Source organism: Clavelina lepadiformis, chromosome 5 (genome assembly GCF_947623445.1).
Source record: "Clavelina lepadiformis chromosome 5, kaClaLepa1.1, whole genome shotgun sequence".
In the NCBI taxonomy this organism is placed as follows: domain Eukaryota; kingdom Metazoa; phylum Chordata; class Ascidiacea; order Aplousobranchia; family Clavelinidae; genus Clavelina; species Clavelina lepadiformis.
This window is the reverse complement of record NC_135244.1, coordinates 14,090,742-14,107,436: the sequence shown is the minus strand read 5'-3', so window position 1 is coordinate 14,107,436 and position 16,695 is coordinate 14,090,742. Positions and strand designations below refer to the sequence as shown.

Sequence of the window (16,695 nt, the reverse complement as noted above, 5' to 3'; positions counted from 1 at the left end):
TGGCCTCGTATGCCAATAATAATGCGCTTACTTTCGAAAGAACATTTCCTGCTCCGTAAACCAATTTTGTGTACTTTTTCCAACTAAGTTAAAAATATCGGTTATACGATTGCGTCATAGCTTAACAATCAAGCCATTAAATAAACTTTTCACTTTATTCGTCCAAGATATACAGCCTACTGCACACAAAATAACTTTTTCTGTGACTACAAGAGTGTTACAACACTAATACTAATTGCGGTCAAGGTTAAATTTTTAAGCGTAAAACGAATCAAAATATTAAAATATCATGAAATTGTCTTTAGCATAACTTGATTTTGAAATTACATAAACGATTGCATAATTTACGGTTTCATCAAAAAAGGTAATAAGTCACGTTATGTAATTACGTTAAACTGTTCTGTTAAGTAACGATAAGTTAGCTGAGTACAATGTAAGGTTCGTGTTGAGCAAGATGGCTGACTCGCCGAATATTTGAGTGCCATAGGCGAAGGTAAATCATTCGTTTGGACGCATCAGAAGAATGTGAACAGAAATGCTAACAGCAGATCGCAGGGCGGGGTTATCCACACTGAACTCATGGAACTTGTTGAACAAGTTGGAGGTTTGCTTGCCCACAGCACACAAGCACGCTCAACATCATCTAACAAGGGGTCATGTAGCGGAGTTGTTATAAACGTTGCGCTGAAAGATCTCCTTGAGGGTGTCCATGCTGTCTCGGTACCGGCTTTCATTTTCCCGTGATTTCTCTATCCACCTGGAATTATATTTAGTGTTAGTATTTAACTTAATGTTAACTCGCAAGCAGTATTATATCTGAAGCAGTGGTCCCCCCATGGGTTCGTGGGAAAGTTTTAGGGGCTCTGTGAATGTCTCTGTGAAAGTTTTAGGGGCTCTGTGAATGTCATAACGAACTTTGGGAAACAAATTAAAATGACTTGACTTATTTCATTTTTTCATTGATATGATATTTCTTGCTCAGCTATAGTGATCTGTGTCAGACCAGAGGGACGGACTGAAAAAATGTTACTGGTCATTGGAACATTATTCTGCGAAATAATATTGCAGTATTATTATCAACATCATGCAATATTTTTGTTGCCAAAGACAATTAAGATGCTGAGGGAAGGGGGAAGGGATTCAGAAGTATCGCATGTCTGACTAAGAAAAGTTCTATGTAAAGTATAAAGATCCATTAAATGTTTGTAGTAGAAGCTATGGCAACTATACAAAAAAATAGCACGCGACTAATAAATATTATAAAGTGAAATAAGTCTCCAGAATTTTTAATGTATTAGATTTTAAAAAAATGTTTTAGGAGGTCCGTGTCCGAAAAAAGTTGAGGACTATACTGTTCCAAGAAAAGCTGTGCTGAGCTGTTAGCTCAAGCTGTGCAAATTTTTGTTACACTGGGCTAAAAATTTTAAAGCTGCAATAATTAATTTTTGTTTTACCCGCGGTTAGACTGTTTGTTTCTTGTGTCCCACAGACATGTTACTTAAGAAACGCTTGGGGGAAGATCTGGTTGCAAGATTATCAGGAACCAGTTTTACAGTAGCAAATGTCATGACTACCCTGTCTAATCGCACAGCACTTAAAATGGATAGCTTAATAGCTGAGAAAGCAGTAACATAGAATTCGGCCAGACAATAAATTTTAACAACACCTAAAACTTTAATGCTGCTACAACAACATATGTGTATTCGCCAAGCCTGCTAAGAAGATTTTACGTGAACGGTTTGTTGTGAAAGCAGCAAAGAGTTAATGATTGCAAGACCAACTTTCACAAGTCTCCAAGCTTTTGCTGAAGGAATATCGCAACCGAGTTACTTATTATTACTGTATAAATCAGTGTATCGTGAACAGGTGTGAAAAAAGTTCATTTTCAAAAATTAAGTTTTCCTATAGCTTAAAATGATAACAACCAAACTTAAGTAGGACAAAAATTTCGTGATGCCACTTTTTTGTTTGCAACCATTCCCATAAAGAATTGAAATTTCAAAACGAAGATTTCAAACGGTTCATATGTAAATTTCATTTCATGTGAAAGATATATCACTGTAAATGCATTTAAATAACAATCATTCATGATAAAAAATTTTGTTGCTAATCCGCAGAAAACGCCCGATTTCTATGTATAAAATATTGCACATAATTTTAGTGACATTATATTGAACTGCGACCTTCCACATATTTTGTCCCAAAACACAAAATGCCAACGGCATTACGTACTTCACCAAAATAAATAGCCCCCATGAACGTTCAATTTAAAACGCAGCTTCGAGATAGACGAGCAATGCATGCTAAAAATGAGAAAGCGAAATAGGAAAAAACAAATAATCCAAAAAGTGGTAGCAAGCACGTGTGAAGAAAATAAGCCTGTATCACAGTCATAAAAAGAAACTAAAAAAACGGGAGCCAGAATTCATGTCTTTGCTCAAGAGGATATCGCACAAAGACAGGTGATTCGAACACGATTCTAAACTCTTATCGCCGCTATCCCCCGCTATACTAATGCCGAGCCGAAAAGTATCACTGGTGATTACTTATGAGAAAGGTGAAAAATTCTTTAAAAATGCAAAATCGGAATCGGATAGCTAATGCCTCAAAGAGTTTGTAGAATTTTGTTTGTGGTTGGACAATAGGCACCAAGAAAATCCGACCGAAAATAGAGCAGACCGACACTTACAAACTAGTTTTCATATGAGCCGCCAATCTGTTTGATAAGTGACATAATTACACATAAATATATATATTTATGCAAAATATAGTACACGCAGTTGCAAGATTACAAGAAAGTATCAGAAAGTATGAAATACCGCCACATCTAACGACCAAAAACTGGCAGCAACCAGAAAAATTAAGTACTCGGACTTCAGCTTTCCTTAAATGGTTTCCACAGAGTTTTTAATAGACGCTCATTCGTTCTTTTTTAAGCGGTTACACATGGAACCAATGACCGTAATTGCCGACTTACGTTTCTCGCACCTTCTTCCAATGTCGCAAGTGGTTGACCAACAACGTCTCAGCTTGAGGTGTGACTGTCTGATTCTTTAGGTACATCTCCAATCTGTTAAAAAAATTTGTCTGAACAATTGCATTTGAAATCGTTAAACGGAAACAAAGGATCTTACGATAACTACGTAAACATGAAATCAAAAACTGGTCGTGTTTTGGTTAAAACGCGGCTGAGTTTGTGATCCATCGGGTTCAGATAATAAAAGATACTGGAATTTTAGGCGTCAATTACGAACGCATGATACGACGCAAGTTAATGGAAAACTACTCGTCCTGGCAATGTTTCTTTCACCACACCCTGTTTCTTTGAAATGGCGCAGAGGAGCAGTGGAACGGTATTTACGTTCTAATTTTCCTGCGAGGTGTTTAAAATTTTTGTTTACTTCATGGCAAAATATAAGGCTTCCATGTTTCCCATTATTTAAATACGTCCCTGGTGAGAAAACAATACTAAAAAATAACATATCGCATAAATAGACCGTTTTGATTAACAACTAGCATATTTATAAACTTTTTATTTCAATAAATAACGGTAGTAAACCGGTATGAATGGCATTGATTAACGCTTTTTACTGCAATATTACATTTTTCGATTCCGGCCAGATTTGCGCTGGTACGTGGCGCAAACAGCATGGTATTAACGTCCGACAATAATAAGCACTGCACGACAACAGCATAATTACTACCGAGACGCAAACGACAAACGTATCGCATAGTTATGATATATTCTGCACTGTTTTGATGAACAATGTACGTTCCCTAATCTAGATAAGCGGCTTAATAGGATAACCAGCCTGTTATCATGTTTAGAATAAAGTTTGTTTTGCAAATAATGAAAATGGGCGAAGGTAGTGTACTGTATCAGATAAGGGGAAACGCAAAATGGTGATTGAATAAGTTAACTCCGAACAATCTTTTCCATTAAAATATCATTGAACAGTAAGGAAAACATGTTTTACGGCAATGTAAAGTACGCATGATCCAAACAGAAATAAACTCTCCGAAATATGTTCGACCATTTCCTAAGTAAAGTGCAAAGAAAATCTCTGAATATTTAGCAAAAAGAAATACTTACTTATCTTTTGGTTGAGGCAAAAGATCGGGAACGCGTGGACTCGTGTATTGTCCATTTTCATCCATGTTACTCCATGGGATTTTGGGTGGAGAAATCTCTGTGATGCTGCCCACTGTTTCTTCATCCTCCGACTGCAAAAACAATATAGAGACGTGTTATAAGAATAAAAGCATATAGTAAACATATAGCTAAGTATTTAATTATTGTATGTATTGTAACTATTAATTATTAAACTTTGATTATTGTATGTCCTACTGCTATAGGTAATAATAAAAGCATAGCGTGCCGGAAGTAATACTTATAGGTTGTGCTAATTGCACTATCGCATAATATCTAAACATGACAAAGCATATAAATTATGTCCTTTCACTAAGTGGAACTTCCACTCTAAACCTAATGCCGCAAGGTTGCAGCGCATAGTTACGTTAATAATCAGCAGTAAGCACATATGGAATTTATTTATTTATATATTAGGTTTTAAAACCCATTTCAAGTAACCTACATTACTTGCCGCTTCGTCATCGGGATGTTTATGTTCGCCTCTCCCATTCATCTGCTTTGTTTTATTTTTTCCAGAAGGATCGTTCTCCATCCAGGCACGGCAGACCGGGTAAAGCGACGTATTATCGTTGAACGCTGCAAGGTCGACACTGCGGTCGAACAACTTCATGATGAAGGAATCTAATGAACGTAATTAATCGGATTAAATTGAGAAACGATTATGAGTTTGCCAAAATCATTAATACCGGTAAAAGCTTTCATGCGGCGTTAGGCCAACTGTTTATGCATCTAGTATGAATAATAATTTGTTGATGGTTAGTATTTTGCACCAGGTTATTATGTTGTTAGTATTGGACTTGAACCGTCTACGACATTCTTGCAATGTGGATGAGTAAAATATACAGCATCTGAAGGATAAGTGTCCTGAGCTGACAACCATTTTTATGCTGGCAACGTTAACCGCAAGGCAGATGAAAATTGGCCAACTCAATTCGATATTTTTCAGGTTTGAAAAACCCACAATTTTTATTAAACTTACAAATCTGGTTTCCATAATCTAATCCGTATTGATCACGTGGACATGGAAAATAAACGTAACCAAGCCGTTGCTACCTTACCATTTCGTTTTTTACTGTAGAACATAATGTCGCCTTTGTGATTGGACATACTTGGCTGATGCACACACAGAGTTTATTTGCAAAATGGCGAACTACTCAAAATCCATTAGCATAAATGATATTTAAGAAAATAAAGAAAATCAAACTGAAATTAATTAACTAAGTTACAACACTACAGTAGAGAAGACTACTAAGACGAATACTACTGTTTTTATTCCAAATATCACCGCCATTTTTATAAACTTATTTCGGCCAGGTATATGCATGCAGTTAAGTTTCTTAAACGGAAATTTAAAAAAAAAACAAACAGAATCATCGCCAATTAACAAATGAAATATCAACGAATTGCACATGCTTTTTATACGCAAACATATTAGTATTCGTACATGGTATTCACGAAGTCCCGGTATTTAGAAGTTTGGTATTCGCACTTCTTCTAACGTAGAAAGTTTTACACGATTTGGTAAAATTTCTAAACAAACAAGTTGCATTCAAACCCACGTTCATAATGAAATGGTTATTTACAAACCGGTTAATAACCAGTCAGACAAAAACGGGAACAACAGTAAATGCTATTGGATAGATAAAAACATGAAATGACGCATCTAGTGCAGACAAGTCGTAGTGTTCTAAACATCCCAGTACAGCGTTGTACATGTCACTTGTGTCATGTTTTTATTAAAGGCTTTAGATTATTTCAACAACACGATGGGCCTGTTATACAAGTTTAAGCAGTTTTGAAATGACATTACCACAATTGTGACGAATGTCACATGCTGAACGTTACTAGTATATACAGTAAAAAGTAGGAAATAGTTCCATCCGTTATGGTTTGTTGTTGTTATGGGTTTGGTGAGTGTGGGTATAGAGCTAGGCTAGAGTTGAAATTTTGTGTTTGTTCAAAATTAAGGCTTTTTGAACGCTGTTTTGAAAAAATGTTAAGGAAAAAACTTGTTAAAAGTTTAAGCGTTTGGTGTGAAAACTCCAGACATGAAATTTTGCTCAAAATACTGCATTAATCTTTTTTATCGTACATCTTGGTGGATACAAACATTCAGCTAGGTGACTGGGCTCATTTATAAGTTAAAGCAAATTAAAAATTTGCTTAAAATAGGGCTTTAGAAGGACTTACACTTCCTAAATTGGATCATCCTTCATCACTATCAACATGGGTATATGTTATGATTTGTATTTGTAAACGTCTTGGCATTGGAACATACTTATACCATATTCATTCAAGGTAAAATGATAAATAATTAATATACAACTTATCAATTCAGTTTTTGAAGCAGGTTATGTGAATACAATCCATTAAATGTGAATACATTTTAACTGCAACACTTAAAGCAGCTCTCAGTCGTCTCATCTACTGTATACACCAACCAGTTACTTATTGGAAAATCATATCAGAAGACAAACTGGAAAAAAATCTTACTAGATTTTAATTTATCATCTTTCTGGTCATCCTTTCTCCTTCGTTTTCTTGTCATTTTTGAAGGTGTGGACAACCTGATCAAAAACAAGACATACTCATTTTAAGCTTATGAAATATCTACTCAACTGAAATTTGTAACTATTAATTGCAGGAAAAACATGTTTTTTTAGTGTATATACAGTTGTAAAAAACGTAATCACTGTATTGTACCCAAAAACTAAGACTGGGTCATATATTTGTGCCTTATAAAAAGTGCTCTTGCGAATGTTTTCAGGAAAGGTCTTATATTGTAGCCATTTGTTTGTACCATCAAAGGTATTAAGTAGTTCATATGCTAAGTTAAAACCCCAAGTTTAATTTTCTTTTTACAAAAAAATCATCAGGGTATGCATGAATATTAAATACAATTATAAAGGCAATATGGAAATTTAAAAACAAAAAAACTTGCTTCAAGGCAACATACTTTTGCTACCTTCCAGCAATAATCTATCATTTTATCTTTTGTCATCAGCATGGTGGGGATGGAAAAATCTATGCCAGTTGCTATTAGCACGTGCCAATGTTCAGGAGAAAATGAAAAAACCGATAAGGTTTAAAACAGTGGTTCTTAAACTGGGGGGCGTGTAGGATTCATAAGGGGGGGCGCGAGAGATGACAAATGTGCATTATTTTCTACATTCTTCATTAAAGATGTGCATTATCTTCTTCAAAGCCTCGAATTAAACGTTTGGTTTCCCAAAAACAACTACATCCATCACATTAATGAAAGTTAATTGAAAATAAATTGTTGTTTTGTTTAATGCTTTTTTTATTTTGCAATGAGGTGGGGCGCAGATTTTTTAGGTACCGTCAAGGGGGGGCGTGTGCCAAAAAGTTTAAGAACCCCTGGCTTAAAAGGTGCACGAATGATATAATTGATAATAACTTTCTGATAACAACTAGCAACACCACTAAATCAAACAGCAGTACTAGTTTGCGGATTGTGGTTTAGCATACTTTGGGTATGGGTCTAGTTTTAAAAAAACAAAGAATTATAATATAATACAACATAATTTGACAAATGCTAATTAGCACTTAGCAGTATATAAAAAAAATATATAAAATTAACATTCACTGAAGAAATTTTCAAACGAAAGGCTGCAATGTGTTCCTATATTCATGCAACAAAGAAAAGCAAGCGGAATGTCAGTAAAACCATAATATGGACTAGGAATGGGCCAGGTCTATACTTAGGGGTTCTTAACCTGGCGTCCATGAACTCCTAAGGGGTCCGAGAAGATGCTTTAAGGGGTTCATAAAACGAAATACAATTATTACTATAATCCATTTATTTGTATCTGTCCATAAAACCGTCTTTGTGATGTAATAATACACAATGGTTACACTAGTAAACGTGTTAAAGCAAATAGGCAGAGAGCGTACTGCTTGCTGCTTGTTCCATTGCTTTTATTTCTTTTCTGATTCACTTGTGGTTTTTCTGTTGCTGTATAGTTTTTTTAGTTGTGCACTGGGTGTATCTTTGAGTGCTGTTCATTAATTTGTTAATACGTTTTGTTTAGTTTGTCGTCTTTTCGAATACCACCACATTGATTAAAACCTAATTTCGACTTTTGCAATGCGTTTCCTGCAAAGTAGTCCATAGCTTTTTAAAGAACATTATGGGGGTTCATGACCCAAAAAAGGTTAAGATACACTTATCCAACTGGTACCACTGCATTCATGTTGACATAATAATGCAAAATTTAATGTGAAAACCAGTACATCAAAATAAAGTGATTGTTGGCACCTGGCAACAATACAAGGTACAGTAATTATATTGTTACAAAATTTTGCACACAGTTACACATAGTTTCTCAGTTCAAAGATAAATATTCTGAAACTATACCATGTTTTTACAATCACTGCATTACAAATATACACAATTACATGATAGTAACTGAACCGATTAGAGTTCATCTCACCCTTTCTGTGAATCTTCATAGTCTTTCTCTTCTTCATTGCCAGAGTTTTGCGCTCCTAGGCTGCAAAAACACACACATACGGGTACAGTATCATCTTAAAGATTAAAACGAACATAGCCAAAATAGGGTTAAAATATTAAATAAACCATGTAATGTTGCAGTGGGTTTAAAGCTATGCCAATTTGGATAAAACGTTAACAGATTTGGTTTTATTTCTACAAAATTTGCTTTATTTTTTGTGCTGGCTTTATGGCAACCTCAACTTTCCAGTTCAGTGCTTGTCAAAGACAACATTCACACTTAATACACTTTAATAAACAGCGCAAGAATACCTACTGAAAGCTTTACAATAAGATATAAAATTCCTGACATTCGGCACTATCTTCCCTACTTTTACGATATTTTAAAGTAGCACTTTTCAATTCATATTTTTAAAACTCTGGGTTTTACGAAAAAGTTAAAAAAATATTTGTAATCAGAATTTTATGTGCTCATTACAAGATCTAAGTATTCTAAGGCTAAGTGGAGCAACCTGCTGTTCATTTTAGCAGATAGGTCTAGTCCTTAATTATGTTGTAACATCTGTAATCCAAAAACATTTTCTGCCTAATGGTTGCTTCCTGCACGTGTCCCTTTAATAAATTTCAGTTGCATTAAAGATTTTGGCTGTTTCATGTGAACTTCACCTTCTTATAAAAACTTTGACCACAATCCTTAAGAGATGATATGTTTCACCATTGTGCAGTTTTTTTAACAAAAGTTGTTGAACTGTATGTGTGAATTTCTAGTCTGCTTTTAGTTAACATGTATACTTTTTTGATCCAAAATTGATTTTTGGTTGAAAAATGGCTTTCCATGGCACCCCCAAACATTTTATCGTTGATGGCACTTCATACCGTGATGTTATATTTTGCAGCATGACTTGTAATTGAAGTCAATAATCTACGTGTTGAGTTGCTGCAGTGTTAAATAAGCATAAACTCGACCCGAGGCCAGGTCTCACTGGACTAGTGTTAATGTCGTTTTGCAAATGTGGTTTGATGACTTCCATCAACTTTGATTTGTGACCTAGTTTACCATAAATTAGCCTAAAGTTGACACCGAAATGGCAAAAAATCAAACAACTACAGTCTGCTTCCTTTTCCATAAACTGAACCCAATTGTTCATGTAGACCAGGTTTTTGGAAGATTTACTAAGGTATTGATACCATAATGCTCTCACCTACCACTTTTTCGAAATCCTTTACTTCTGATTTTGTCAGGTTAATTTCATAGAGTTTAAAATTAAGAGTCACATCATGCACTGCAGGGTTCCTAAAACACCTTTTTGCCGTGTGCATAGAACAGCCACAATAGTGTAAAACCATAACCAGGTTTGCCAAAATCAGGATTATCGAAATACTAATAGTCTATTGTAAAAATGCTATACTAATAGTAATAGCATTTTTAACACTCAAAACAAACAAAAATAGTCTATCACAAATACAGCAGAAGTAAAATTGACATAAGTTTAATTCCACAAACTGGTGATTTCTCCCAATTTAAACAATATAAAATTACAAGAGAAACAATATATAATGTTTGATGTAAATGTGACATGAACAAAAATAAATTTCCATTTTTACAAGTGGTCTTATAAGCTTTCAGGTAAGCTCGGTGTAACATCTAAAAATTATTACCACATTATTAAAAAAAATTATTTCCAAAAGAATAGAAAATTGGTACAACATTGTTTACCTTTCTCCAGCATTCGCTTTTGCTATAATTCCTTGGAGAAGGTTTTCAAAATCTGCACGAGCATCATGAGCATCAAGTTCCTGCTCTGACAAACATTCAGACATAGCTGAAGTTTTTTAAACTTTATTTCAATGCGACAAAAGAATGATAAAAACCCAATCTGTAAAAAAAGTTGTAAGTCGTTCAAGTATGATGTTCAGTATTATTTATTATAAACTGGCGTGATGAGTAAAATATTTGGTGTGTAGGTGCCAGAATTTTTGGTCTAGTATACAAGTGGATATACAAGGATGCCTTTGTGTACTAGACCCCAGCTACTCAAACTGGGATATCATCTAGTTGTGTTTGTATACTAGACCCAAAATTTCCACTATAAATGATGACAAAACCAGCAGATTGTAAGAGGTGGGTAATTACCCTAATTTGATTTCTTGAGTTTCAATTCTTGATTAATTACATCATGCAGTAGCATTTAAAAATTTATGCCTGAATTATTGAAACCAGTAATCTAGAGATCGAATCAGTTACCAGCCCTCTGAGAAGGAAAAAGCTTGTTTATTAAACGTGTGTGTCCTAAATCCTAACCTACCTCTTCGAAATTAAAGATCTACTGTTCAAGTGCACAACCACAGGATGCCTTTGTATACTAGACCTTAGCTACTCAAATTATGATGTCGTTTGGTTGTTCACTTGTATAGCCTACTAGACCCCAGAACCACTGACCTAGCTTATCTAGCGTTGACAAAACCATGGTATATTTTTCTCGATTCCCGCCAGATCAGAAACTGAATTTATCTAACTTGCCCATCAATTCAGTGTTGCCAGACCATAATTGAAAAAAAGCTAATTACAGTATCTTCATAAAAAAAACTTTATCGATTTAATATAACAATAGTGTCTGAGTTCAAAGTTTTAAAAACAAACTTTTCGGTGACTTACCGTTCATTTGTTTTAACTAGGCCTACTTGAAGAAATTTAACTTGGTTAAGCGCAAGCTAATATCCTATTTGGATTGAAGTGTTATATTATATTACTATACATTTATCCTCGGGTAGGAGACACAGTTACAACTACGCGCCAGTGGTGCGTGGCTATGGCGCGTAAGGTCTTAAGATTAGACGGTCCTCATGGAATCTACGCAATGCTTATATAGCAGTGGTTCTCAAACTGTGGTACGCGTACCACTAGTGGTACGCGAGAGCTTTTTAAGTGGTACCGCGTACCGCTGAACATGATTTTCGATGTGCTGTGAGTAATGTGTTGCCCCGGATAGACAAGCTTGTGCAGAAGAACCAGTTGCTTCTATCAAATTAAATTGTGTTTTCTTGCTATTCATTGGTGTTATGGTATAGTAATAACGGTAATAACTAATAAATACCGGTACATTTGAGTAAAATAAGTCATTCAGGAGCCAGGTGGTACGCAGTGTAGCAAAAAAAACGAACGAGTGGTACGCGATCGCAAAAAGTTTGAGAAACACTGTTATATAGTATATACAGTACTATCCGCTTGACAACTTATCAGCAGCTATTGGTTTAAATATTGTTCAATTATTCATAAGAATTTAAATAAAAAACTTTTTGTAATAGATATTTAATGGTTTGAAATTTATTATTTGACGGCGAACAACAGTATGCACTATTCAGTCAAATGCATGCATTAAGGAAGATAGGGTATGGCAGGTAAAGCTCCAAGCTGTCTTACTTATACTTAAAGGTGGTTGTAGACTTACACATAATAGCCTACGATGCGATTTTACGTGCACAATTACTTACGGAATGTGACTGATCCGAATACGCACGTAAACCTTTACAATTTTTTAATCGCACCAAAAACGCATTCCGGTATAGCCTACACACAATACGATTCTCTCAGGTTTGTTTGTGGCACTTGCTGAGTTTAGCCAATCCCCACACGTATAGACAGAGTTTGTTACTTACAGCTCAGCGAAGAGCACCGAACGTTATGTTAAATAGGTGAAAAACGCAAGAACTCGTGAATTTTACTCATATCAACGGAAGCGCTGATCTAAATCAAAAACTTAATATGCAAGAATTAGTAATACTACAGCCTATACATAAACGCATAAAATGAAGTTAGACTTTGATACTTGACGATAAATAAAACAGATTTTGTGGAACTTTTTGAGTTAGTTCGGCCATCTATCTCAAAAAATATTAGTCTCGGCGATATCCAATTTCTCCAGGACATCGTTTATGCATTACATTACGGCAGTGATTCTCAAACTTTTTTCGTTGCGACGTCTTTGGAAAAGTTTGCTGGACTTGCAAAGCACCAGCGGTAAGAATCTAATAAAGACGCGTATTATTATCAAAGTTGTATTTATTGATATAACTTACAACAAAAAAGGAATAGGAATGTCCGAAAAAGAAATATGATACAACAAAAAATGAATTATGAACAAAAATGAATGTCATTTAACACCCGCTTCGTCAAGGATTAGCCCATAGGAAAGGAAAAAAGGAATGCACGGATTAGCCATTCGTATGGGCTGAAAGGAATAATTCCATCTTTTAAAGTAATTGTTGAAAGGCTAATCGTGTTCGAATGAGTAATCCATTTTATGTGAAACTATGGCTGGTCATTGTACGGTGAAGGCTACTGCTGTACATCATTGAGATCTATAGGCTGTTGTGTTGATACGAACTACAGTATAGTACAGTGTGATTACTGGTTAGTTTAGCATATAGCATAGGTTTATCTGTGCAAATGGCATTGGTACTGCAGTTACAACCGTTGGAATGCCCTTGCACAAAGTGTTAACGGATACTGCGTCATAGACTGCTTACAGGCTATCTATATAAGGCTTGTAGGCATTAGAATAGCCGTATGCGACAAAATGGATTACTCATTCCAACACGATTAGCCTTACAACAATTACTTTAAAAGATGGAATTATTCCTTTCAGCCCATACGAATGGCTAAATCCGTGCATTCCTTTTTCCCTTTCCTATGGGCTAATCCTTGATGTTTGGGCTTGCTTGCTTTTGCAAAGTTTATCGAATCTTGGGAGAATTCGAATTCATATGCCAGGAGATAGTAAATTATTGTGCGACGAAATCATATATTGGTATGAGCTGATATAAGGTTAGCTACGAAACAGAATTATTGTATGACGCTCTTGGAAAATTAAAACGATGTACCAGGGCGTCGCAACGCACTGTTTTTGAACCACTGCATTACGGAATGCACGAAGACTCTGGATTTGAAAAAAAATATTTATATCCAACGACTACAAGCCTGTATTAAGTAACCTACGTGCACACTCAAGTTAACTTATATTCCTGTCTCGCAGATAACTGGCAACAGGAGAGTCGTTTTCATCGCGCTTATTCAGTTTCAGAGTTAACGAAACTGTCGTAGGAAAGATTGTGAGAGAAGCTTGCAGGGAAATATAGGAAGCAGTCAGGAAAAAAGTTTTGAATCCTCCTTCATGCCAAGCTGACTGGATACGGATATCTGAAGATTTTAAGACCAAATGAAATTTCCAATGTTCATTGGTGCAATTGAAAAACAGTGCACTAGCCTAATCACTCGGCACCGGGCCGACGATACTTGTATGGCACCATAGCCTGTCTATATAACCTATAAAATTGACAGCCTAACAACCAGCACAAAACTGCTGGACTGTTTCCAATCCCAGTGAACTCGTCAGATTGCGTTCGATAAAATCAAACATGTTTGATTTTTACGTATGTCAAAGTTTACGTACGAAAGACAAAATCGTATTATGTAGCCTACAGTGCAATTCGGTGGCTTTCGAACGTAAAAATCGTAACTATTAACCTACGAGAGCAAAATCGTATTATGTGTACGTTAGGCTTTACACTTGTTGTATTCTGGTCCTTCAGAATTAAAAGTTCTGGTCGTGCGCTGAAGGTTATGGTTTATGCATAAACTATACATTATTGGCAAGGAATGGTTTTGTATTTTTAAAAGAAGGCAGAGCGTTAATTAGCGTACTTAGCCTACATGACAAAACAGAGTTTGTGGTCAGCACACGGGTTTTGTATACGGACAACTTCCAAAACAATATACATTATACAGCTCATTGAAATATTCTAAAAAGCTGCCAGATTTTTTTAAATAAAATTTTAGTCCCCAGAGGTGACGACGAAACGTATATCATGCGATACCGAAACATTGCCATAAATAGGCTTACACCTTTATGCGAAGCAAATCAATTTTGTGTTCGCCGTGATGATATGATGTCACGCATCACACTCATGGGTTACTGGCGCATAAGCATGTGACGCGTGAGTTTGGCGCTTGACAAAATAATATGTGGCGCGTATTGCGCATGAAAATTATTTACTTGGTAGACTATCGTGAACACGCAAAAGTCAACTAATCCTGATAGATACAATATATTATATGCATGCGTGTAACCCACATGTTAGACTGAATACGTTTTCTTAAATTATTCATTTTTTATCCGTGATACGTATTTCCTTATGTTTTAGTCCTTGTTTCTTGTAGTCCCAAAACCCGAACGGGTGCAATTGCGTGTGGATGCAATTCCGTCGGGCGCAATCATTATGGAACCGTCGTTATATTCTTTATGAATCCTTACTTTTGTGATGATATGATAAGATTACCTGCAAATAGAATGCCGCATAGAATACTGTTTTGTTTACGGAAATCGGCAAAGCAAAGCATTACGTTACGTAATCAATTACTCTCTGCTTATCGTATTAAGTCGTGACAAAAATGTCGTGCATGCCTGCATTGCGTGTCTTGTTGTTCATAGTTGTTCAATGCGTTACAGTCTACTAAGTTAACCCTAGAAAGTGGTCGACTTTATTATGTAGCTGTCCCAGTGTTTTATTTAGATTTAGGGTTGCCATACCGTCCGGAATGTAGGGTTAAATTTTGCGTCCGGGAGGAATTTTAAAAAATGCTCAAATGTCCGGAATTTTATGATGGGCGTTTTGGGGAATTAGAATTGCGGGAATAATCCTGTAAATCAGGGGTGTCCAACACGTGGCACGCGACGTGTCTGACCTAGACCCTAGCCTAGAGAACACCATAGCCTAACCCTAGCCTAGAGATCACCAGAGGTCAAATCAGAAATAGCCCAATAGCCTAGTGAATTCACGACACTATGTTCAAAAATCCACTCCGGTATACAATGGATAGGTAAAGCATTGCTAGTGTGACGTCATATTGACAGACAATGTGTTCGTACCTCATTTTTAAAAACCGCTAGTGGGCACTAAAGAGTGTCCGGATTTTAGGCCACGAAAATATGGTAACCCTAATTTAGATGTAATCGTTCAATGAAGCTTCAAATATAATCAGAATATACAGTTGTCATTGTTGTGTAACCATTGTAGTGAGGTGGGTAAACCTTACAGGTTAAGGTACCATATACCACTTTTCATTACAAACTGGTGCCCCGAGTGAGGACGATAAAAGAAGACATTTTCACTACAAAGCTGGTAGTGATGATATGATAAGATTACCTGCAAATAGAATGCCGCATAGAATACTGTTTTGTTTACGGAAATCGGCAAAGCAAAGCATTACGTTACGTAATCAATCAGTTGTCATTGTTGTGTAACCATTGTAGTGAGGTGGGTAAACCTTACAGGTTAAGGTACCATATACCACTTTTCATTACACTTTCTTTACAGGCCAACTGTACAGTTGGTTTGAGCATGTTTAGTTACAAGCATAACTTCATGATGTAAAGCGCCATTTTTTATGATGTCACACGCACCCCTGACGCTTAAGCACAGTATGTGATGCGTGGTCGTAACCAATGCTCCCTCTAATTTTTCACGAGTCTGAGCAAGCACACTAACTCCCTCAGCGGTCCCTTGGACCACTGTGGCCATTATTATGCGTTTATTTTGTTTTCAATTCAGATTGGATTTATTTCTTATGCGCAGCACAGATTTTCTGTGCGCGGAGACCGTGTCAGCAGTGCCCATTTGTGCAGCTTAGAGGGAACATTGGTCATAACTGCTGCTGCCCTATCCGGAACTGTTGACTAGGACCATTGCGCTGGAAACAACATCCAAAGGTCACTACAAGCCTTATGTAGCACGTCAGGGTAACCAAGGTGCTGTGGGCACTGGGCATGGACGGGCGTCATTTGTTGTGACGTCACTCTTTTCTGTTAACTATTAACAATTAACATACTTAAAGGCTGATTATGACTCTATAAATTTTGTTTAGTTAAAATGACGAGTGGCTGCAATTCCTAAGGAACGCCACTCCTAAAATGAAACTTGGGTTGCATAAATACGAAGTCAACGCCTCACATTAAAATCTAACCAAACCTTTCATTGAAATCTGGTGCAAAGACATAAACAAACGTTAGGC

General features: G+C 36.1%; 1 protein-coding gene across 3 annotated transcripts; it reads right to left on the bottom strand.

The window, feature by feature from the left end:
* Positions 1–141: 141 nt before the first annotated feature.
* On the bottom strand, positions 142–11,062 carry LOC143458622 (protein lin-37 homolog). Of its 3 annotated transcripts, none has more exons than XM_076955436.1 (8): positions 10,934–11,062; positions 10,345–10,504; positions 8,608–8,667; positions 6,647–6,720; positions 4,596–4,774; positions 4,094–4,224; positions 2,978–3,070; positions 142–757 (listed from the first exon to the last, which is right to left on the bottom strand). In XM_076955436.1, the coding sequence occupies exons 2-8, from the start codon at positions 10,446–10,448 to the stop codon at positions 655–657; spliced, it is 744 nt and encodes a 247-aa protein (XP_076811551.1). In that variant the 5' UTR covers positions 10,449–10,504; positions 10,934–11,062; the 3' UTR covers positions 142–654. The 3 variants fall into 3 exon arrangements, with proteins under 3 accessions (XP_076811551.1, XP_076811550.1, XP_076811552.1); XM_076955435.1 differs by lacking the exon at positions 10,934–11,062 and adding an exon at positions 10,762–10,881; XM_076955437.1 differs by lacking the exon at positions 10,934–11,062 and adding an exon at positions 10,762–10,881 and having other exon boundaries at positions 4,605–4,774.
* Between the last annotated feature and the right edge of the window lie 5,633 nt (positions 11,063–16,695).